Below are 22,808 nucleotides of genomic sequence, written 5' to 3' on the forward strand. Positions count from 1 at the left end.
GCAGGCAAATTGCCATAAAGATGCTTTTAATTGCTACAAATGTTCAGCATGGAGTGGAAAACCCGGTGTCTGCTTTTCATTTCCGCTTGCGTTTTCCTCGTTGCCAGCTTAATCAGCCCAAAGGCAAATAAAACTGGTGGGTATTCGCTGGAGTATTTGAGACAGTGCCTCTGGTTATAGCTGTTTGTCAGTCTCTGTTGGTTTAAAATCTAATGAGCTGAATGGAAATTAAATGGGGTAAAACAATAATCCTAAATGCTTAAGACAAACTTATTGAGTGGTAAATAACAAGGAGTAAGCTTCACAATTGCTTTTTATTCGGATACTACGTTATAAATTACATTTATTTTCTTTACATTGCTCATACGCAGTGTTGTACAGTACAGAAGTATAAATTGTGAGTAGTGCACTCATTTATTTCTGCTATTTATTTATCAAAGCTTCAAATAGTCATAAAACTAAATATTTATAGAAAGTTAGGTTCATATATGAATATCCAGGATTAATAGTCGACCCAATAAATTTAGTGAAAACAAAGAATTCAACTTCAATGCTCTGGCAAACAATGCCTTCAAAATCAGAAAAACATTTTGTGAAAATAGAGCTGTGAAGACTTTTAGCAGGAGTTGGAAAATTTAAGTCCGATTTATGAACCGAAAAAAGGGGGAAATCATATAAATTTCCCGAAGGAGGCTTTACGCACAAGATCTTTCGCAGGAAGCACAGTTCAATCACATTTCCCCGGCAGCAAGTGGAAAATCTCAGATTTCCTACACTGTCAACACTTCAGCTCCTCCAGCACAGCTCCTCCACGTCGTTTCAAATCCAATCAATTGCTTTAAAATAAACCCTTGAATAAAATCAAAGGCAAAACTGTAACGGCGACGGGCGCTGAATGCTTTTCGTATTATCTCAAATGACAACACAGCCGCGTGAAGAAATGAAAACCAAAGGAGATCGTACAATTGGGGGACAAAGGAAAGCGGTTAAAAAAATCCTAAAAAAAAAAAAAACAAAAAATGCTGCAAAAAATGTACAATGCAAAACTGTAAAAAAGGGAAGTGGAAAACCAGCAAATCTGTTAAGAAAAACCATTTAAATGGTAGACACAACACAGCCAGCACAATGGGCATGTGGCTTCCCACCCACACAGGTGTAAGTTGGATTTAGCCAAGGCCTGGACTTGTGGTCAAGTGCGAATCCTGACCAGAATGGTAGTCGGATTTGGGAGCACACTAATGTATATCCAAGGCAAATAAGACGAGCATGTGCTCTATAATTAGGGTATTTTTCGTAAATTGCCATTTAAATTGGCTTAGGCACGGAGTAATTTGTATAACAATAGAGCTGTTGTAAGTATGGTGTAGAATTTTAAATGGTAATTAAGCCGAAGGATAATTAGAGCAGCAGTTTGTACAAAAACAATTTTTATTGGCGAGCATTTAGTAACAGGAACCAAACAAAATGGGTAAAATTTTCATTATTATTTTAAAGAAATTTAAAATGTATATTAAACGTACCTAATGCACTTCAAAGCGTTTGAAACTGAATTTTTACCGGATTTCTTGGTATCCCGCAGAGCTCTTATAATTTGACATGTTTCTATTAGAGCAACTGTTCTCATCGCTCAAAATTTATTTTATGCTAATGCAAATTGTGAAATAACCCCAAGTCAGCTGAGCATTTGCAAAATGAACGAAAGACCCTTCGGTAAATAACACATCATTTTTGAAGATTCTCGTAAAGTGAAGAAAATCCTTTGGCCATCCCTTTGGTTGGCTCTCAAAAAATGAAAAAGGTAAACAAGTTTTATTTCCCCCCTCAAATGCTGACTAACCGACTCTGGATTAACATATGAAAGGGATAGTCCTGCGAAGGATTTTATGCCTGTGTGAAAAGGATTCGCCTTTGCCGAGCAGCAGATCCAAGTGCACCCACATCCTTAAGCAAGTGCATTAAATATTAACACATTATGGTGCAAAATGTATACTCCTGTCGTCCTTTGTAATGTCAGCCTCAGCTGCGGTTCGCATTTTGATAGTCAATATTGAATGTTTATTTATTGTTATTCAAAAACATGCCGAACATTGCATATTACGTACATATTATGGTAATGCGAGGTGTGAGTAATGGAAGGCTGGTTGAGCTGAAAGGCTGATTTGTTCGCAAATTGATTTGGGTATGCATTAGACATGTGAAAGGGAAAAGTAGCCGAACATGGCGTTGAATCTTCAAAGGAGATATCCTTCATTTCGAAATAATTTAGCTAATGGTAAAAAGTTGTTCCGCAGTGCATCTTACTGCATATGAAAAGGTCGTAACAATAAACATATAGCTAATATAGTTTTAGTGGACATTCTGCAGTGCTTTTTGTTCCGGATTATACGTATCGCTGAGTTTCTATGGAACTACCTTCTCGACTATGCAATATACCATGGCCCATGGCATCAGGCATATTATAATTATCTTAACAACGAAATGAAGAAAACTGGCGAAACGTGGATGGGACAGCAAGGATGGGACGGAAAGGATGGGTCCTTGTCAACCGTTTGACATCGGCTGCTGCGACAGCTTCGCAGGAAGTTGGCCCACTGCCTCCCGAAAAAGTTTTCTTGGCACTCAATTTGATGTTATTTTTTACTGCTAATTGTTTTTCAATTTATGTTGGAAATTTTGTTATAAACATATTTTGTTGACTGCATGCTAAGGAGTTAATTTCCGCATCTTTGATAACCTTAATTACCTAATGGGGTTTCGCGTTTCCTAATTCAATTTGAGTCTTTTGGCTTTGACGGTATTTATTAAAGATTAATTTCCCTTAATTATTTTTCATTTTCGGGGTAAAGCACTTTACTGTTTTTTTTTCATTTCCAAATGCCCGAATAATACATTTAATTGCAAATTTTATCATTTTGATATCTTTGGGACATTAATCAAATGACTGCTTGAACTGGAGGGTTCTTGGGATTGACTGATTATTGTGGTCCAGCAATTGGTCAATCCATTCTAAGTTGACATTGGGTTCATTTTAAATAGATTTTCGTGACATTTCTAATAAATCATTACATTTCATTGTCGGGTAGCTACGTTGCTAATGAGTTAATTTACTCACTAATTTGCATGGATTTATAAGCCTTTCATATAAAAAAGGTCAATGTAAAATGTATTTATTTTATTATTTTTATTGTGGAACAGCTGAGTAATTTTGTTTGTTAACAATAGCTATCTTTTTTAGTTAACAAAAAAATTGTGTTCTTTTTCTTTAGTTCTTTATTCAACTAGGGTTTCGTTCTGAAGATCTTATAGAAAAAATTTTGAATTTACTATAAGTTTTTATAAATTTTAAAAATTATTTAATATTCCATCGTTCTGTCGAAAATGGATTTAGTTTGCCATTAAGAGAGCTACTGTTTAAAGCATTTTACACTTAAGTGGCTTTAAATATGATTTCAAAGATGATGATGTTATTCAGCACCATTTAACTCAACGATTTATTTTTGTACTTTTACCTTTTCAAAAACTATATTTTTGTAATTAAATAGATTAATTAATGGTTACTATCAACAGTAATTTATTGCACATCTTAAAAAGCAAAGAAATAAATATTTCTCTCCACTCTTCTTTGGGTCACTTCACTCACAAAAAGATTTAAGGACTCTTTTTGAATTTCAGTTTCTTTTGATTATCTCTGTGTGGTCCTTCGATTTCAGTTTTCAGCGCGATCCAAAGAACTCGAACGCCGCGCGTTGACTGAAGCTAAGGCCGCAACGCAGCATCCTTAAATAGCGGCTGAACCTCCGCCAGCATCCTTTGGATGTTGTTGAAAGCTCGGCTGTCACACTACAACAAGCTCTAAATGGCGTGGGTCCTGGCTAAAGCTCACGCGATTCGGCGGCAGCTGGAAGAGGATTGTTGGAATAACGACCTTGTGCTGAAAGGGAAATTTCACCAAGAGGAAAACACCAGTTGCTTTGTTTCGTGGCGTTTATTGTTAAAAGCGGGATAATAGCACTCCCATTTCATGCAATCGGGATGCCATTGGTTGCATCCATAGATAGGGGAGCTTTTGAAATATTGAATTCTTTTCAATAGTTTTCCAACATTCAAGAAAATTAAAAATATATTAACAGTTAAGCTTAGCCTATAATCCTAGCCTTTTATATAATTACTGTTTAAAATAGTAGTTAGGATTCTAGTCAAACTCCCTCTAATAAAAAAAACACTGATTACAGGTTCTTAGCCAATTACTTATGTGGTACCCCGGAGTCTCCAAATTTTTGTATACAATCTGCTTTAGTAAAGCGAATTAAAATTGGAAGAGCTTACAAATGCCGTGCGTATTTGATGACTTGTTGAATGCCTTTTCACGGATGTTTAGTGGCGACGGGGAAGACCAGGTTGAATTTGCCATACTCCAAAACGTTGAGTTTGAACTTCCGAGGATTTTGCATGCAGGCTGGATCTCGTTGCAGTTGTAGTTCGTGGTGGTGGTGTATTTGATGGTTGTATATATATACAGGTATACAATAGAGAGACAGAACATTAGTATAATCCTTTTCAATAATTTAAATAAGACAACAATCATTAAGCCTAGCCTTAAAACTAGTTTAAAAATGAAGTGATCATAAATGAGTAAAATAATTACAACAAAACAAAAATGGTTTCTCTGCCCAAAGCCTAAGGGCTTTTGGAGTTCCGTGATCGCTTCTGATTTTGTTTATCTGCATGTGTTAGTTTTGAGGAAGTTCATATTTAGTAAGGTTGTTATTCAAGATTTGGAATCGATTCACTTAATTCTGGACCTGAATATGTTCATTGGAAGGTCACGCACTTAAGGTTTCACGTTAAGTTGCTGTTAAATTCAGACGAGTTTTGATTTGCGGATCTTGCACGATTTTGGTGGTTAAAAGTATGCAAAGATGGTTGAATTTTTAAGGAGATAGTGAAGACCAACGCTGTTACAAATTTTCAGCACACCGCGCCAAATGTTGAAATTATTACAGACAGCATACATTTTTCCACCTTTGTTGATCCTGGAAAAAAGTATTCGTCGCTGAATCCATGTTGAATTTAATCCATATGAATCCTTCCACATAATTTCATTTCCGAAGTATGGCATCATCTATAATAAAGTACGCCTTCTAAAATCCTAGGCTACTTCAGAGCAAATCCTCAACATTGTTTTGAATGTTTCCTGTGATGCTTTCTATATAATTTTCCGTTGAATTATTTTCCATCTAAAAACTTTAAGCCCTACGAAGAACAGTTGGTCCTAAATAAGCGAAGACTTCAGCCTAAGAATGGGAGTAAGTCAAGTCCTAACTTTGTAACGAAAGGGAATCGCGATCTAAAGAAATATATACACAAATTGTTAAACAGGGCCAAGAGAGTTGCATCCGCAGTCCGAAAAAGGACACTAACATCCGAAAAGCTCGGAAATCAGGTACAAAATCGAATAGGGCTTCATGCCAGCTAGTCTGCTCTATATGAAGTTCGATTCAAATAGCAATAGCAGCTGCATTTTTGCAATCAACTTGCGCACCATCGGCGGCATATGGCAAACTGAAAGTGTCGAGCCATTCCTTGCACTTTTCGGAGCTATCGAAAGCCAGAATATTGGTAATATAGTCAACGCTAATGTTGGGACGATAACTGAAAAGAAACGAATGATTATCACTAACAATGACAATTTAGTGGATATAATATACTTACGACTTAATAATGACTCGCAATGCAGCTTTGCGCTCTCTCTCCAGGAACCACTCAATCATGTGGCCGGACATTAGAGGCGCCGTCTTGTACAGGGAGAACAATTTGCAGTAGTTGCCCAGCGCCCACGCAGATCGGAACTGAAGAGCGTGCGCAATGACAGGATTTTCCCGTTGATCAGCCGTAATCGAACGCATGACAGTGGTGATGTCTGGAAACCATAAGCTGTGTTAATTTTAATCGAAAATATATGAAACGAAGTCAAACATACCCAGAGTATTCTTTGTGAAAATGTAGTAGAGTATGCGATAGGCGGTGAACTCGAGGGCATTGGCGTTTTTACCACCGATCTCCATGTACAGCATCTTAAGTTGCGTCTGGCACTGATTGAACTCCTCGTGGTCACCCTTCTCCATGGCAATGCGTGCATGTGTCTCGTACACCTCAACCGTAAACTGATCACGAATACCCTGGACCTGTGAGTACATTTGAGTTAACACTATTTCATATTTTTACTCGGCGCATACTTACAGTCAAATCCTGCCTTATGGACTTAAGCTGATCACACGCATAGTGATAATCCTGATTGGCACGCCATTTTCCTTTCACATTAACAAGCGAGTGGGTGAGAACCTCCACAGGTCGCACCTCTGACGGAGACGGCGCCTTTGTAAGACGCAAAAATGACTTTTCTAGATCCCTACAAGTTCCTACAATGTGCAAATCGAGAAGATCTAAACTGCTAGCCGCCTCTGTGTCCTCGTAGAAAGATGAACGTTGGTGCTGCTGCTGTTGCTGCACCATTTTCTTCTTGTTCTTGGCCGTGGTGAGACCAAACGGTGAGCTTGCAATGGCGACGACCGATTTCTTGGCCGAGCTGGAGCCCTGCTGTGAGAATCGTGCCGCACGCTGTTGCAAGCGCGCTGTGTCATCATCAACGGCACCGCCAACAGACGACTGATTGTAATAGTGAGGTGTTTCCTTTTTTTTCATCTGTGCTGAGGCCATGGCAGCCGCGCGCTTGCCCTTCTTCATTAGCATTTTCTGCTGCTTGCGGGATAAATTCGCGGTGAGTGGTATGAAATTTAAAGATTCGATCGAGCCGGATTTGCGGATAACCTTACGCGCCGGTGGACCGCTGGCATCGCTACTGCGGGAGCACGATCGGGAGCGGGGGGATCGCGAACGGGAACGCGAACGAGAGCGCGAACGCGAGTACCGCTTCTTGCTCGAGTACTTTAACGAGTTTGAAGATGATGGCGACCTGCGAAGGATATAAACATACTGGTTTAGGACACAGTTTCAATTCGATCAATAGAGATCATTAAACTCACCGCGAACGACTCCTGGAGTACTTGGACGTCGAAGAGTGATGCGAACCGTAGCCGGACGAGGACTTGTTGAACTGATTGCCCTTCTGCTTGAACTGATTCACTACACCCGTGGAACCCTTGGCAGGCGACTTATCCGCTTCGCGGTCTCTCTCGCGCTCCCTCTCCTGTTCTTGCTTCTTCTGAAAGTAGTTGCTTCGCTGCTGCTGCGGCGGTGGCACATTGCTCAGCACCACATCAATGCCGTCCCTCTCGCTGTGCACCGTCGGCATGGGCTCGTTGTCCCAGTCGCGTGTCCACAGCTCGTTGCGATTGGCCGCCGCTATAATTTTGCCTTTCAGACATATGTCGATCTGATCCTTATCCAGATCAGTGTTGCACTTGGAATAGCAACGGGCAACATATTGGTTGAGGGAATTCGGCCAGGAGTCGCTTGAAGCCATTTGAAAACTGTTCGGCCGCTTAAAATTTGGTGTTTGGGATGGAGCCTCTCCCGCTCCTTGTGCTGCCTTGTGCTCCTGCTGCTGCTGCTTCTGGTGTTGGGGATTCTCTGTGGGTGCCACAATGGCCAGGGGTAATGGTGGTGGTGGTTTGCTCAAGTCCGGATTAATTGGTACACCTACATCGCTGGCGCTAATGATGGGCGGCGGTGGAGCTTGGGGTGTGGCTGGGGTTTGATTGGCAAACGGATTGCTATATGCTGATTGCTCAAAGTTCTTGTTTTTGTTATTTCGCTTGCGCTTCTTTTTGTTGCTGTTGTTGTTGTTATTGTACAATTGCATGACCTGTTGCTGTTGTTGATGATGTTGATGTTGTTGTTGTTGTTGTTGTTGTTGTTGTTGTTGTTGTTGTTGTTGTTGAAGCTGTTGCTGTGGATGCTGTTGTTGTTGCTGCAGGGGATTAGGAGCACCGGCCAAACGCTTTTGGTTCAAATTCAAATTAAAACGTATTCCGCCGAAATTCTTTTGCTGCTGCTGCTGCTGCTGTTGTTGTTGTTGCTTGTTTTGGCCAGGTGGCTGACCTATTTTCGGAGGCGGCGGAGGCGGCGGCCCTGAGGGTAGAGGCGGCAGTGCAGCCAGCGCATTGCTGAAGCCCGGCGGCGCATTTGACGCACTGACCGTCGAGGTTACCTGCTGTTGCTGCTGCTGCTGGTAGCGCACATAGTACTGGTAGTACTGCTGATACTGCTGCTGGTAGGCAGCATTCTGGTTGGCATACCAGGCGTAGTTGCTCCACTGCTGGGCGAGCTGGGCGGGATTAGCGCCCTGCTGCTGCTGTTGCTGCATCTCCTGCAGCTGCGGAATCAGGGGCGGCGGAGCACTCATGGCATCTGACATGGCACTCCCACAATCTCCCTCTCTTGGTCCTTTGCTAATTTCTTTTTTACCTGAACTTACCTTTGGGTTTTTGCGATTTCGGCCCCTGATTTCATGACAAAGGGCACCAAAAATGGGAAAAATGTGCGCATTAGTCTGTGTGCATTGGTGGGTGTGTGTGTGTGTGTTGGCATGTGACGCCATTTTTATTTCTTACCTACTTCTTGGTCACCGAGAACTGGCACTTTCTGCTTCGATTTGCGAGTTTGAATCGCCGTTTTCGCCAAAATAACTTATTAAAAAAGATGCGCAGTGCAAAAATATATCTGCATACGCACGAAAACACTCGGAATACGCTACTTTTTGCTTAATTTTCTCACGATATATAAACACGTCCGAACAGTTGAACTATTTTTTCGTATAAAGAAAAAGAGACAGTATAATCGATGAATAGAGATGTCGCAGCGCTCAGTGTGACCGTAGCTTGCTGAGCCGAAAATCCATTACCGTAATTTAAAAAATGCGCACCATATGAGCGGCGGAGGAACTGTGGAATATGGAACATTTTTTATTTATTTATTTCTTCGTTATTTGGAGGATTTTAATTTAAATTTAAATGCAATAATGTTAAGAAAAGAAAGGTCTAAGTGCATAGGTCGTTCTTAGCTAGTAATACTACGCTAATTTGGCACACATGCTTAAAAGATTTAACTCGCCCAAAATTGTTAATTTCAAATCTATTTTTAAGAGTAAGACTATTGTAGAACAATAAAACTTTAAAATATAAGGTACAATACGGTTCAGTTTTCAAATTCCATTAATTAAAAACAACTAAAACGGAAACAGCCAAAATCATGATGAGATAAGTTTGGAAAACACTTTGCATACAAATTATTTATTTATATTTATCATGTATAGTAAAATCATAGTCAATAGTACACATTCTTTTCAACAGTGAAAACCCCATGAAACTCCAATCCTATGGGCTCCACCAATGGGATCTACCCCATCGAAGGCCAAATGATAGCCAACATCGATGTTCTCCCCAATCTTTGACTGGTATACGAACCCCATTCTGGAGTCCTCCCGCAGCTTGGCCTTTACCATAGTGCCATTCTGGAAGTCGTACTGAACCCCAATGGCAAACTGTTTCACATTTTCCGAGCTGTAGAGATTCGTCTTGATGGCAAAGGCCCAGGCTTCGCCGATCCTTTGGAAGATCGAGCCTCTAAGGTCCTCGAAATTCTCGCTATAAGTGAAATATAATGGTATGTTGGCTATATATTACCTAAGCTATTGGACAACCTACAGTTTCAGACCCACTTCGGTCCTCCCATTATTGTAGCCAAGGCACAGGGCGTGCTTATCGAATCCCTTTTCGTCAAAGTTGTACTCCGTTCGATATCCCAGCACCCAATTCTCTACAGGCGCCACCAGGATGTAGCCCTGAAATAGGGGTTCGTTGTACAGAGGCACCACCAGTTCCACCTTCACGGGATCGCGCTCCAACCCGCACTTCAGCTTCGTTTGAAAGCTCACTCTACAGGGTTTAATTTAAATAGTTTTTAATGTTGTTAAGAAAATTATGAAAAAATAGAACACACTCACTCGTCTTTTGTGACAATTGTGGACTTCAGCAGCCCATACAATCGACTTCCAAAGTTCATGCCGCGCACAGCGATCTCCGAGAGAAGATCATTGTTGGTGAACCAGCCGAGGGACGTGCTGTAGTTGCCCACTTCCTTGAACACCTCCAAGCCGCCAAAGACGTCCTTCATGGTGGGATAGCCCTCGCCGAACGTGTTCAGATAGAAGTCGTTTTTGGTTCGCGTGGTGCAGTGCATCTGCCAGGCGCCGATCTTGAAGCCATTGATGAGACAATCCTTCGCCAGGGCGCCCACATGGAAGTAGGTGGGCATTTCGCCCTCTGACGTTGGCGAGGGAATAATCTCCACTTCGACTTCCTTGGGTGGCTTTTCGGGCTCTTCCTGCTTAGATGGCTCCTGCTTGGAGGCATCCTTCTTAGATGACTTCTGTTTGCTTGGCTCCGGCTTAGGTGGCTCCGGCTGCTCCTTATTCGGATTACTGGCCACTGTGGTGGGTCGGCCGCGCATTTTGTTCCGGCGAAACAAGTTACGCAATCGTTGCTTCATATTTGTCATTTTGAAAAAACGTTAAAAAAAATAGCAAAAATAAATAGGTATAAATTTAAAATTTTGAATAAACGATCTGACACTGGAAACATAAACTTCTGATTTGTTTAAGTTTTTCACCATCATGACATAGAAAGGAATACAAACTAGCCATCCTACATATTGAAGTACCATGATGAGCCGAACTTGTGCTTCCCATTGATGGGATCACTTCCTTCGAAGCCGACGTGGAACAGAACTTCGATGTCATCGCGAAGTTTTTTCTGAAAAATAAGCCCGATGCGGGAATCTCCGCGCACTTTTGCCTTCAGCATGCTTCCAGGTTCCCATTCGTACTGACCTCCAATAGAGACACTCTTGGCACTCACGTTTCCATACAGATTGGCCTTCAAGGCCGCGGCCCACTTTTCACCAATGCGCTGGAAGAATGATCCTCGCAGAGTCTCGAAATTCTCACTGAAATATATAGATATAGTTTTTTTTTGAGGATGTGGGGTGTAACCTACAGTTTCAGTCCGACTTCTGTGACATCGTTGCTGAATCCGCCGCAAAAAGCATGCATATTGAACTCCCTATCCTCCACATTGAACACCGTGCGGTAGCCCAGCAGGTAATTCTTGACAGGCTGCATCATAATGTAGCCCATCAATAGGGGTTCCTTGTAGATGGGAATATAGATTTCCACTTTGCCAGGATTGCAATCGAAGCCACACTTCAGCTTGCATTGGAACTCGCGTCTGTAAAGCATTATATGTACTTACGAAAGGTAATCTCCTTAATCCCTTCTAGCTTACTCAAATCCCACTTACCCTTCAGTGCAGCTGACCATAGACTTCAATATAGCGGACCATGTGCCGCCCAGCCCATTACCATGCACTCCAAGATCCGATAGCAAGTCTCCATCCGACAACCAGGCGAGGGATGCGTGAAAGTTTCCACTCTCCTTGTACGCCTCCAAGCCGCCAAAGACGTCCTTCATGGTGGGATAACCCTCGCCGAAGCTGCTCAAATAGAAATCATTTTCCGTTTTCGAGGTGCACTGCAGCTTCCAGCGGCCAATGGTGTAGCCGTGGGTGAGGCACATCTTGGCCAGCAGACCAACGTGGAAGTAGCTGGGCATCTCACCCTCCATCGGTGGTGGCGGGACAATCTCCACCTTGTTCTCCTTCTTAGCATCTTCCGCACTCCGGTTGTCCTGGACATTGCCAACACCCTCATCATGGGGTTCCAGATAGTCCGATGCCGCCCGCTTTCGCTTGTTCCACCTGAACAAGTTCCGTATCCGGTTTCTCATGGGCATTGTGGCATATAAAAAGTACAAGAATTAAATAAAAATTTTATTAAACACACTTGAAATTTTGGAGTTCTTTGGAAATTTAATAGCAATATCGAAGCAGCTGTGATCCAAATAAAAATGTTATTTACTTTTAATTTGTTTTATTTTGCAGCCTATATTTAAATTGCTTAAATAATTACTCAGATTGTTATATTGTCATTATGAACGAAATATATTTGTCATTTGAATAAAGATAAACTTAAAGATAAATTTAGAAATTGAAATCGTTGAGTGATGTGGCAGCCGCATCAGCACTGGAGGGCAATGCCCACGCCGAACCGATGGTTTCCGTCCTTAAAGTTGTTGCAATCGAGCACGGCGGATATGGAGGCGGTGATGCCCTCGCGCAGCTTCTGTTCGTAGCCCAGGCCCAGCTCCACCAGGTTGTTGACCTTGGCGCGTATGAGGGCGTCCTCCTCCAAATGGTAAATCATGCCCAGATTGACGACCATATCTCCGCCTTGCTGTTCGCCCTCGGCTTCACCGCCGCCGCCGGCTCCCTTGGTAACCTCGACACCGGCATCGATCTTCTCGCTCGCCTTGTAGAACAACGAGGCCAGCCAGGTGTCGCCGTTCTTCCTGCAAATTGATTAAATGGCTTAAGATGAAGTCTTCATCCCCTTACATCCTGGAAACTTACAACTCGCCATGGAGGGTGGCAGTTTCGTTTGTCCAGCCAAGAGCCACCTTCCAGCCCTTGAGTTCGGTATTGCCAACGTCAAATTCGGTGCCCACGCCGCCGAGGAACTCCTTGTGGCCCACAACCAGCGAGCAGTTGAGTATCGGCTCCGAGTTCAGCCCAATGTCGGCCAGGAAGTTGAAGTTGTCCTGGGCATAGCCCATCTTGAACTTGCCATCCGCCTCGCTGTTGACCAGAGTCACATGGAAATGTTAATATAACTTAAAGATTCTACCCCTAATCTATATCCAAAGGATTACGCACTTTGATCCCGGCTGAAACTTGGCCTCGACGGCCAACATCAGGCCCTGTGCCAACTTATCCCGCTGCATAATCTCGCCGAAGAGCCAGTTGTCCGTGTTCCACCGCTCGGTGAGGGTCAGGCCATGGTCCTCGATCTTGTACTTGCTCTGCAGCGAGCCGGACACCTTGCTGTTGTCCTGGCTGGCAAAGCCGGTGGTGAAGAACTCGATGCCCGAATTGGTCAGGGTCTTGCAGTCGATCTGCCAGATGCCCGGATGGTAGCCGCGCTTGAAGAGATCGCGGGCCAGCTTGCCCAGATCCGGGTATGTCGGCGTTTTGGCGGCCATTGCAGGCGGTATGAATAGGTGGTATGGTATATAAGGCCCGACTAATTTCGAAATTTTTTGTGTCTACTTTTCAACAGCCTCGGTTAGCCGAAAATTTATATCTAATGCTGCCTGATCCAGTATCGAGTTTTATACAGGCTGGAAGACCTGTGAACTGAAACGCATGGAGTCCTGTGCCTAACCGAAAAAGTTCAGAAGTTCAAGCAGTAAGAACTCAGGATCAGTACAAGGTACATATCTTATCATAAAGAGTTTCCTCTCAAGCTTGAATCCTTAAATTAGGCTAAGCTTTTCCCAAGCCTTCCACCACCAACGCTGCAACCAAGATACTTTATTTCTTCTCGATTTATTTCTCAGGTAAATGCACAACGAAAAGTTAAGGATTGTTATTAAGGATGTGGTTTTGGTGTTACGTGTGTCCTAATTTTGCCGCAGGATTTGGCAGGCAATCCGTAAAGCCTTGAGAACTGAAACAAATGCAATGCCTTTTGAGCCATAATATTCCTTTTCCTTTTTTTTTCGTTTAATAGGTAAATGTATTTTACTGCACTTTTGTCAACAACAATTTCGCTAATATTCAATGCACTAATCAAAGCTACATCCAACGACGACGGACTGACCTGACCGACCCATCGATTGCACCACCCATCCATCCCCCTGCATCGTTTGTTTGGCAGTGTCTCTCCTGCAGATTCGCGTGAGTGTGGAGGAAGTGGGCGGATGTGGTGATGGCAGATCCAATCGAATCGTTAAGATGTGCAGATTCTCTTTATATTTGACTGTGTGTTGTTTGTTTTTGAAGAATATCGTATCTTTTATTTTGTTTGATCTTGTTGTTGTTTCTGCACTTGTCTGGCTGCTGTTGTTATTGTTGTTGTTGTTGGGCGTGTGGGGATGTTAGACAACGTTCAAGGATTCCACGACTAGCGGAAAACCATGGACTTAGGCCTCCAGCTCCAGACCCACACCGATCTTGTGGCCGCCGGCATTGAAGTTCTTGCCATCGACCAGCGTGGACAGGGTCAGGGTGACTCCGTCGCGCAGCTTCTGCTGGTAGCCCAGACCCACCTGGCTGGCGTTGTTCACCTTGGCGCGCACGCTGGCATCATCATCCAGCTGGTACTTGGCGCCGATGGCGAACTTGGTGTTGCTGGTGCCGCTGGCCCACGACAGCTGCACACCCACATCCAGCTTGTCCGAAGTGCGTTGGAAGATCGAGCCGCTGAACTCCTGGCCATCGTTGCTAAACACCGGACAAGGCAACCATTAGTTTTCATTGATTTCAGCCATGTGTGGCAAGTGTACAATACTTACACAGCTGTGTGCAGAACAAAGTCCTTGGTGGTGTAGCCAAGGGCAAAGTTGTTGGTGGTCAGCTTGGACTGTTGTGTGTCAAATGCGGTCTGGTAACCGGCCAACCATCCCTGGTAGCCAAGCACGGCAGAGGCATTGATCAAGGGGCCCTTCAGATCAATGTTCACATCCGAATCGGCCTTGACGTTCTCATGGCCATAGGCAACCTTGAACTTGCCATTCTTGTTTCTGACGAATTCGAATTATATAAGAAATATTATTTATTCTGCAGGGAACACATATGTAATAACATGTGATCCTTACCCAGACTGAGGAGCGAAGTTGCCCTCCAGGGACAGCTTCAGACCCTCGAGGAGCTGATCCTGGACAGCAACCTCGGTGAACAGGGTGTTGTCTGTGTTCCACTTCTCGGTGAGGGTCAGGCCGTAGTCCTTGACCTTGTACTTGGTCTCCAGGGAGCCGAAGACCTTTCCAGACTCCTGGTTGGAGTGTCCGGCTGTGTTGAACTCAATGCCCGACGAGGTCTTGGTCTTCAGATCGAGCTTCCACAGGCCAAAGTTGTAGCCTTTGCTGAAGATGTCGCGAGCCTGTTTGCCCAAATCGCTGTATGATGGAGGAGCCATCTGGAATGGATTGATATGGAATGGATTAAATCGCACCGTCAATTAGTTGGTGAATAATCGATAATCATGACGATAATGGTACTTATTGCAAAATCATTTCACTCGCCAGGTCATTAATTGCGTTTAGCGAACGATAAGTTTAATCTTATCAGCAACATAATGATTATTACTTTTTGCTCGACGTGATTTCAAAATGTTCTATCGGCCGCAAATGAAAAGTGAAAACTAAAAGACGCCAGAAAACAGCATCAACATGGACTAAGAATTTCGCGGGCCATTTCCCCTTTTCACTTTGGCTAAATGTCAATTTTGTGCGGCAAAAATAAATAAATCAATTTAACTTAGTGTTCAAGGCGGCCACATGCACAGAATCAGCAACTGAAGCAGCGCAAATTCTGAGTGACTGACTGAGGAGGGGGTCAATGCACGTCTGGGGCAAAATTAAGTGGCGCAGAAAATGGAAGCGAAGATGGAAAACCAATAGAGACTAAGTCTATTATACTCCAAGAAATGAAGGGTTTTGTATACCAATGCAAATGTACCCATTTAAATCAAAACTGATTTTTAAAATATTTGTATAGGTTTTCTAAACTAAAATTTTAATAAAAGTACTGATCCCTGAAGATTTTCTCTATTTCTATTAATCTGGCCACAGGTGTGCCTGTATGTTTACGTTCCGTTCTTGCTGGCATTAATTGCTGGTCAGTTCAGTCCCGTTAGGCTAGCGATCATTGACTCAGAAGCTAACTGCACATTTGCAACGTCTGCTTTGGTCTCTGCTTCGCTGTTTCTATTTGCGTGACGTCAAGAATGCGACACACAGTCGCGGTAGGAATATTAGCCGCGGTGATTACACAGGAAAATGAATATCTATCCCAAATTCAGCATAAAAAATAGCAATTTGCATATGAACATCGAACAAAAATAAGCCAACATATCTAATTGAATTTATTATATAGATATAGCAATATAAATTTCTCATGCTGTGAGGGTGTGGTGGTGGGGAAAAATCTCGGCAATCAAGGCGGAAAATTATGAAAAGCAGCGGTGAGCAGACAAAAATCTTTATGGCCGGCAGCCAAACGTTAAATGGGATGGGCTCCTATTGTTCCGGAAGTCAAGTGATATAACCTGGTCACTAGATGCTGAAAATAATACTATCAGATGGATATCTCGGCGAGAATGAATCAGCAACTCGTTGACGATGACCTTGACAAGCAGGTTGTAAAGTGGGTGGTAGGGTGGATGTGCAGCACATTTTTTCGCCAGTTGCATAACAGCAGGGAAATCGATGGGGCAAATGGAAAGCTAAGTGAATAGCTGCACGAAAAGGTGGGCTATTGATTTTTCAGGTGACGTCACTGCGAAAATACCACCCACAATCGCTAAGTGCACCCACCTCCTCACATGACCACAAACAAACAAAACGACGATAAAGAACGGTGAAGAGTGAAATCGAAAATGTTTATTGAGCGAGCTGCAGGCTGGTGGATGGCAACATGACGATAACGAACGGAATTGATCAAAACAATCTAAACGAGAGAGCAAACACATTGGGCTGCGACATGCGTTACGTAACGGAAATTCGCCAGGCACTTTTCCATAGCTCTCTCTGCTTCTTTGCCCCCTTTTTTCGCCGGCAGCTGCTGCCAATGAACTGCGAAGGCATTGGTGTGCGTGGGCTGTGCATGTGTGTGTGATAGCTAACCGGCTTAATATCCGCTTTAAATTTCGGATTTATCAATTAATTATTGTGTCATTTGGTGATAAGAAGCTTGCTTTTCGTCATCCAACAAAAAAAGTGATCAGCCCTTTTGCTTTTTGTTCATGCGCGTGTCTACTTGCAATTTTTTCATTTCGAGGTTATGAAATCACAGACACCGAAAATCCTGATTTTCCTTCTACCCAAGGGATATCCATCACATTTCACTGATTCTAGAGGGGGTTTAGTCCTGAACTACTTACTTTTGATGAGTTTTAGTTTGGTTAGAGTGTAATGCGAAACGCAGAGGAACAGAGACACCACGACAAACGTACACCACGAAATTTTGTAATTCTGTGCGTGAGTGTTACCAGCCCTAAAAATTCGCCCAATGATTATTGCCTAAAAAAAGCTGCAAGATATGCTGCCTGGTAACACTGCCCCACGCTCAATGGTTTTGGTCACACTTCTTGTAACGGAAATTCGAAAACTAACGGTTACTTAAAATGATTATTGAAATTCAATAATTCTTTTAAAAAAGTCTTTATCTTAAGAATAATAAGCTTACATCAAAGTGTTTTTTTTTTTAGATAAAAGTGTTGCCTGCAAGTGTACGCTTGAAAGTTATGGAAAAGTAAATGTGCTTTAAAAAATTTATAATCCAAAGCAATCAATATGCAGTAAACATATTACATCTTTATTGATTGACAGCAATCAAGTGTGTGCGATGCACTATTTATTTTTAGACGAATCTGCGTGCAGGGCCGCCAATCGACCGCGTAATCCCATTCGGATGGGCCAAAAGCGAGACCAGTGCATTTGCCGTGCGGCGACAGAATGTTGAAGGCCCGTCTGCAGGAGGACGCCGTGCTGGGACGCTGCTTGGCCACCTCGTGCTCCGTGGAGCGGGGCGAGCTGGTGCTGGAGGAGCTGCCCTTCGCACGCGGACCGAAGCGCGATAGCGGAATCGTGTGCCTCGGCTGCTACCAGTTCCTGCAGTTCGGAGAGGACGGCGATTCGCTGGACCGCTGCGAACTCTGCGATTGGCCGCTGTGCGGATCGTGCGCCGACGACGAAGACGTCACGGAGCACCGCGGAGAGTGCCAGGTCTTCTCCGCCGCACGTGTCACTTTCGCCGGGAATGTGAGCGATGATGGCATCTGCCCACAGTTGGATTGCATAACCATATTGAGGTTAGTTCGAGGGCGCTCCAGCGGGGCGAGGATGATGGTGCTGGGGCATCCGGACAGCAGGGGCAACTAGGGGCTACCAGAGGAACCCGAGCGCTCTGTCAGAATATTAGTTTGGCAGCAGCGGCCCATTTCTCGCAGATCGCAGTCTAGCCGGCAAATACAGATTCTCATGGCGACTCTGCGTCAAAGAAGGCGGACGGATGGATCAACAAGTCTGTGAAAGGGACAGTGGGGCAAATCACTCAGAAAATTATAAATAAATCGTTAGTTTGAAAGTGCATGAAAGTAAGTAGATAAAGGGGGCTTAAAGTCATGAAAAAACTAGTATTATGACAGGAGTAATAAATATATAATATTCGGGGCGCGTTATGGTCAATATACCATCATGTTTTTATATACCATGTTTTATCAAAACAATTTGTTAAAACTAGAATATCCCACCTAGAACCTCGTATGCCCACAGTTCATCGCATTTTTGATGCTTTATGTCGGAGCAGGCAAAAATGTAGTCATGCATGTAGTGGGGAGGAGGGCATCATCCGTGAGGTTTGCCCATGATATGAGATCTGAGATCTGAGTGCGGCCAGCCGGCATCAGTCAGCGAAATGACATCGCCGCCAACGCTGTCGGTGAATCGGACAGCGGTTCAGTGGAGTCCGGTCTGCGGACGCTATCTGGTGGCCAAGGGAGCGACCCGTGGCCACGGTCTGCTGATCGAGGAGCTGCCTTTTGCCATTGGGCCCAAGTGCAATGGACCGGTGGTGTGCCTGGGTTGCTACGAAACCGATCCAGATCCGGAGGAGGAGCTGTGCAGCGAATGTGGCTGGCCGCTGTGCGTGGAGTGCGCCCAGCAAGCGGATAACGCCCATTTCCAGCTGGAGTGCCGAGAGCTGAGGGATGCGCGGGCACGATTCTTTCGCCTGCCCAGCGGGAGCAGCCACTGCCCGCAATTGGACTGTATTATGCCGCTCAGGTGAAGACCAGCGGGTGGAACAAAAATAGACCACCAGGCACCAAGCAAACTGATAGCGTCACTACTTTATCCGCTAAAGATGAAAGTTATATACAAAGAGATTCATTAAAAATTAAGAAAGAGAAAGATTTTCAATTTTATGTAGTTAGTTATATTCAATAGGTTACTTGTGGTGCTTCATATGATTCCCATTTGTAATACCCCTCTAAACTATCTACTTTCAGAGTTCTGTTGGCCAAGGAGGCGAATCCGGAGCGATGGGACAACGAGGTGGCACCCATGGAGCACCACAAGGAGGAGCGCCAGAAGGACGCGGATGTCTGGCATGCGGATCGCGTTAATATCGCTCAGTATTTGCGCGGTCCCTGCCAACTGGCCAACCGATTCAGCGAAGAGCTGATCATGCAGGTTGTGGGTGTGCTGGAGGTGAACGCCTTCGAGGCGCGCAGTCCCAAGGGCTATCCACTGAGATGCCTCTTTCCCTACACCGGCATTCTGGCCCACAACTGCGTGCCCAACACAGCCAGGAGCATCTATCCCAGCGAGGGATACAAGTGAGTTGTAAATAGATTTACAATATATTCAGTTCTCTAGTTCAAGATGTCTAGAATTACATTTCCTCCTATATGTTTTCCTCTTCCAAAGAATCCGACTGCGCGCCATGGTGGACTTGGAGGAGGGTCAGCCCCTGCACCACAGCTACACCTACACATTGGATGGCACTGCCCAGAGACAGAAGCACCTGAAGCAGGGCAAGTTCTTCACCTGCCAATGCGAACGCTGCCTGGATCCCACCGAATTGGGAACGCACTTCTCCAGCCTGAAGTGTGGTCAGTGCGCCGAGGGATTCCAAGTGCCCAGGCAGCCAACAGGTGAGCAGAAAAGTTCCTTTAGAAAGTGATTAGCTGACTTTATCCACTACACAGAACCGGACACTAGCTGGAGCTGCGCGAGCTGTGGCTCCGAGACCAGCAATGTGGATGCACTGGCAATGCTCCAATCCCTGCAATCCGAGGTGAATGCCGTTCAAGCGCTGCCCATGGCAGCCAAGCGGCTGGAGGAGATCGAACGACTGTTGCGCAAGTACAAATCACTGCTGCATCCGCTGCACTTTATAGCCACCGGGCTGAGGCAGCTGCTCATCGAGATGTACGGGCGTGTTCAGGGCTACGAGATGGTACAATTGCCGGACCACCAGTTGGAGCGCAAGGCGGAGCTGTGCCGCCAAGTACTGAGAGTGCTGAACACCTTCGAACCGGGTCTGAGCCGCACACGCGCCATGAATCTCTACGAGCTGCACGTGCCGCTGGTGCTGCTGGCCAAAAGTGGCTTCATAGCCGGCAAGCTGAAGGGCGGCGAGCTGCGTGCCCGCCTCGTCGACGCCATAGATCTGCTGAAGGAGTGTGTGGAGATCCTCGAGTTCGAGGACAAGAGCTCCCAGGAGGGAGTGCTGTGCGTCGTGGCCAAGCAGGCGCTGAAACAGCTCACCCTGAGCGTCGAGGGACTGGGAAGCGAACTCGATTGATTACTTATGCATATCGGTTAGCTTTATTGGGAACAGTTCTGGGTTTCTAGGGACACAAACTGCTGATGTGTTACATTTAAAATCTTCTTGGTGCGCTGGTCGATGGTCGTAAATGTCAAAAGAACAATAAACTACAAAACAAAACGGTGATTACAATTATTACAAACTAATGCTGCACAGTATTCTGCATTTGAGTGGTTTGATCTCAGTTTTATTTTTTGGTATATGCGTCATTCTTCGGGTATATCGTAAATGCTTTTAATAAGGACTTAGTTCCTAGCTCGGTACATATTGCTATGTAGTATTGTATACAGTTGAGATTTATCTACGTCTCAAACTAGAAGGTGCTGCTTACTTGGATACTGGTAAAAAATACCCCGGGTGGCCGAAGAATGCATCGGTGTACAAATAATCAACGCAGCATTCTAAAACAAGCAGCTGCACAAAAGTTCCTTACAAAATAGCCGTGTTCATTTTGAGTATGCTCGTGTTGGCCGCGACGCTGCTGCTTCTATGTATTTATAATTTTAAAAGATTATAAACTAAAGCATAAATTAAGTTGGAATCTGCATATAATACACAATACGAAATACGATTCAATTTGACTGGCTGCGGGCGGGGGGATGGGTCGTTTAAAAATAATCACACACACATTGATTAAAAACTAAAAACACTCGGGGGCTCTTCTAGCCGCACAGCAAACGCAAGGACAAAATATAAAGAATATTTCCTGACCCTAGACCTCGTGGCTCAGTAGAGGCGTATCGTGGTAGCGGGAGGCGTGATTCAGACTGGTGCAGGGCAGCAGCCACAGCGCGGGATGTCCGCGTCCGAACACATCCGCCAGCAGCTGGTACTTGCGCCGATTGGGCCGGTAGGTGCCCTTCTGCTGTATCGCCTCCACGGCCGTCTCGTCGTACAGAATCGCGTGCAGCTGGTCCACCATGATGGCCGTAACGAACAGGCCGAACAGCGCCGACACCAGCATTAGGATAACCGAGTGAATCCTGAAACGGAGGGATGCGTCTTGTTATATATTACTCATAATACACTTTTAAATAACGTGGCCAAGTAACACATTCATTGTTTAAGAACAAACAAAGCACTACTATTCCATCTTGCAATTGTTGCAATTTCGCTTAGCATTCGATTCAGGCAAACCCAAATAAGGGTCTAGCTTTTGCTATTGTTGCTGTGGCATAGGAAACTTACATTCGCAACTGGGTTTCGATCACGTTCTGGCTGCACTCCTCGCAGGGCCACACCCAGGAACCGACGATAAGGGCAATGGAGTAGAGCGACAGCAGCGCCACGTAGATGAGAAACTGCAGGAAGTACTTCTGGTTGCGCTCGCCCACACAGTTGTTGATCCAGGGACAGTGGTGATCCATGCGCCGGATGCACCGCTTGCAGATGCGACAATGGTGGGCGCGCGGCGGCCTGTATGTTTCGCAGCGGGTGCACACGGTCCACTCGCTGCTGTGTCCATTACCGGGCGGAGGATTGTTTTTGTTGGTCGTGTGCAGGTCGGAGAAGTCCAGACGGTTGGCGGGCAGCGGCACAGTGCCTGGATCGGAGAACACGGCCTTGGAGTGGGACATGGCCAACAGGAAGACGACGGTGTTGAAGAGCACCACATGAAAGGACATCCAGAGACTGTCGCCAAGTGGGTAGATATATATATAATGACGTCATGGTGCGTACAGTATGCATTACTCACCTGCCCGGCATGGTGGTCAGAATGATCCAGCGGATGACCACATAGTCAGCGTACAGAACTGCTCCGTAGGTGACCACCAGGCAGGCGATGCCACAGGGATCCCGGATAAAGACCATTGCTCTGCTGCCTGCGTCTTGTTGGACTGACCTGGGTGCTATTGCCACTCTGCCCCTTCTATTTAATTCAATTAGAAACCGAAGGGGCTGATGTTCCTAGCCCCCCACCCCCTGAAAATCGTGGGGCGAAAAATAACAATTGTTGCTGTAGTTCCTCGGCGCGACTGGCGAGCACCGATCCACTGCTCGGCGGGGTACGAGGCTCCTGGTGGCTGTCTCGTCGGCTGCCGCACTTTGCCCACTCACTGGTGGGTGCACGATTCACAAATCGAGCGTTTCATCGAATTTTTATGGCTTATTTTACGCTTCAAATTGTCATTTATTTATTTAGGGTGACCGTTTGCGGGAAGCGCGAAAATATTACACAGCACACGAACTGGAACTAAGTAAGGCATGAGGGTAGCAAAATTAATTTAAAAGGGTTTTTTGAAAAAGGAATTGCAAACAAATGGTACATTTTAAGTAATATACGTTTCAGCCTTTTTATGCAGTTCCAGGTATTAAATCAAGATTAATATATTTCTATAT

At 44.8% G+C, this 22,808-nt stretch overlaps 8 protein-coding genes across 10 annotated transcripts in view; 1 reads left to right on the forward strand and 7 right to left on the reverse strand.

Annotated features, from left to right (window-relative positions):
• LOC6612066 (nitric oxide synthase) overlaps positions 1 to 3,747 on the reverse strand; it is a 33,047-nt gene extending 29,300 nt beyond the window's left edge. The window contains exon 1 of the mRNA XM_032713966.1: positions 3,510 to 3,747. The gene's annotated coding sequence lies outside the window, so the exon portion shown is untranslated. The remainder of the gene's footprint in view (positions 1 to 3,509) is intronic.
• A 223-nt stretch (positions 3,748 to 3,970) lies between these two features.
• LOC6612069 (leukocyte receptor cluster member 8 homolog) lies at positions 3,971 to 8,723 on the reverse strand. Its single transcript, XM_032713969.1, has 7 exons — positions 8,578 to 8,723; positions 7,918 to 8,462; positions 7,044 to 7,863; positions 6,241 to 6,973; positions 5,981 to 6,185; positions 5,713 to 5,920; positions 3,971 to 5,652 (listed from the first exon to the last, which is right to left on the reverse strand). The coding sequence occupies exons 2-7, from the start codon at positions 8,375 to 8,377 to the stop codon at positions 5,499 to 5,501; spliced, it is 2,580 nt and encodes an 859-aa protein (XP_032569860.1). The 5' UTR covers positions 8,378 to 8,462; positions 8,578 to 8,723; the 3' UTR covers positions 3,971 to 5,498.
• A 31-nt stretch (positions 8,724 to 8,754) lies between these two features.
• On the reverse strand, positions 8,755 to 10,609 carry LOC6612070 (voltage-dependent anion-selective channel). 2 transcript variants are annotated; one of them, XM_032713968.1, is made up of 4 exons: positions 9,965 to 10,609; positions 9,666 to 9,896; positions 9,426 to 9,605; positions 8,755 to 8,903 (listed from the first exon to the last, which is right to left on the reverse strand). In XM_032713968.1, the coding sequence occupies exons 1-4, from the start codon at positions 10,516 to 10,518 to the stop codon at positions 8,870 to 8,872; spliced, it is 999 nt and encodes a 332-aa protein (XP_032569859.1). In that variant the 5' UTR covers positions 10,519 to 10,609; the 3' UTR covers positions 8,755 to 8,869. The 2 variants fall into 2 exon arrangements, with proteins under 2 accessions (XP_032569859.1, XP_002036587.1); XM_002036551.2 differs by lacking the exon at positions 8,755 to 8,903 and having other exon boundaries at positions 9,233 to 9,605.
• Positions 10,610 to 10,651: 42 nt separating this feature from the next.
• Positions 10,652 to 11,919, reverse strand: LOC6612071 (voltage-dependent anion-selective channel). The gene is made up of 3 exons (XM_002036552.2): positions 11,319 to 11,919; positions 11,016 to 11,246; positions 10,652 to 10,965 (listed from the first exon to the last, which is right to left on the reverse strand). Exons 1-3 carry the CDS (start codon positions 11,807 to 11,809, stop codon positions 10,665 to 10,667), a joined length of 1,023 nt encoding a protein of 340 aa, XP_002036588.1. The 5' UTR covers positions 11,810 to 11,919; the 3' UTR covers positions 10,652 to 10,664.
• Positions 11,920 to 11,993: 74 nt separating this feature from the next.
• On the reverse strand, positions 11,994 to 13,497 carry LOC6612072 (voltage-dependent anion-selective channel). Its single transcript, XM_002036553.2, has 3 exons — positions 12,789 to 13,497; positions 12,486 to 12,710; positions 11,994 to 12,424 (listed from the first exon to the last, which is right to left on the reverse strand). The coding sequence occupies exons 1-3, from the start codon at positions 13,112 to 13,114 to the stop codon at positions 12,094 to 12,096; spliced, it is 882 nt and encodes a 293-aa protein (XP_002036589.1). The 5' UTR covers positions 13,115 to 13,497; the 3' UTR covers positions 11,994 to 12,093.
• A 118-nt stretch (positions 13,498 to 13,615) lies between these two features.
• On the reverse strand, positions 13,616 to 17,123 carry LOC6612073 (voltage-dependent anion-selective channel). Its single transcript, XM_002036554.2, has 4 exons — positions 17,017 to 17,123; positions 14,732 to 15,051; positions 14,429 to 14,656; positions 13,616 to 14,357 (listed from the first exon to the last, which is right to left on the reverse strand). The coding sequence occupies exons 2-4, from the start codon at positions 15,049 to 15,051 to the stop codon at positions 14,057 to 14,059; spliced, it is 849 nt and encodes a 282-aa protein (XP_002036590.1). The 5' UTR covers positions 17,017 to 17,123; the 3' UTR covers positions 13,616 to 14,056.
• Positions 17,124 to 17,553: 430 nt separating this feature from the next.
• Positions 17,554 to 20,614, forward strand: LOC6612075 (SET domain-containing protein SmydA-8). 2 transcript variants are annotated; one of them, XM_032721146.1, is made up of 4 exons: positions 17,554 to 17,946; positions 19,144 to 19,473; positions 19,565 to 19,791; positions 19,846 to 20,614. In XM_032721146.1, exons 1-4 carry the CDS (start codon positions 17,591 to 17,593, stop codon positions 20,442 to 20,444), a joined length of 1,512 nt encoding a protein of 503 aa, XP_032577037.1. In that variant the 5' UTR covers positions 17,554 to 17,590; the 3' UTR covers positions 20,445 to 20,614. The 2 variants fall into 2 exon arrangements, with proteins under 2 accessions (XP_032577037.1, XP_002036592.1); XM_002036556.2 differs by lacking the exon at positions 17,554 to 17,946 and adding an exon at positions 18,537 to 18,919.
• On the reverse strand, positions 20,445 to 22,629 carry LOC6612076 (palmitoyltransferase ZDHHC3). The gene is made up of 3 exons (XM_002036557.2): positions 22,165 to 22,629; positions 21,657 to 22,100; positions 20,445 to 21,451 (listed from the first exon to the last, which is right to left on the reverse strand). The coding sequence occupies exons 1-3, from the start codon at positions 22,278 to 22,280 to the stop codon at positions 21,181 to 21,183; spliced, it is 831 nt and encodes a 276-aa protein (XP_002036593.1). The 5' UTR covers positions 22,281 to 22,629; the 3' UTR covers positions 20,445 to 21,180.
• Between the last annotated feature and the right edge of the window lie 179 nt (positions 22,630 to 22,808).

This window comes from Drosophila sechellia, chromosome 2L (genome assembly GCF_004382195.2).
Source record: "Drosophila sechellia strain sech25 chromosome 2L, ASM438219v1, whole genome shotgun sequence".
In the NCBI taxonomy this organism is placed as follows: Eukaryota; Metazoa; Arthropoda; class Insecta; order Diptera; family Drosophilidae; genus Drosophila; species Drosophila sechellia.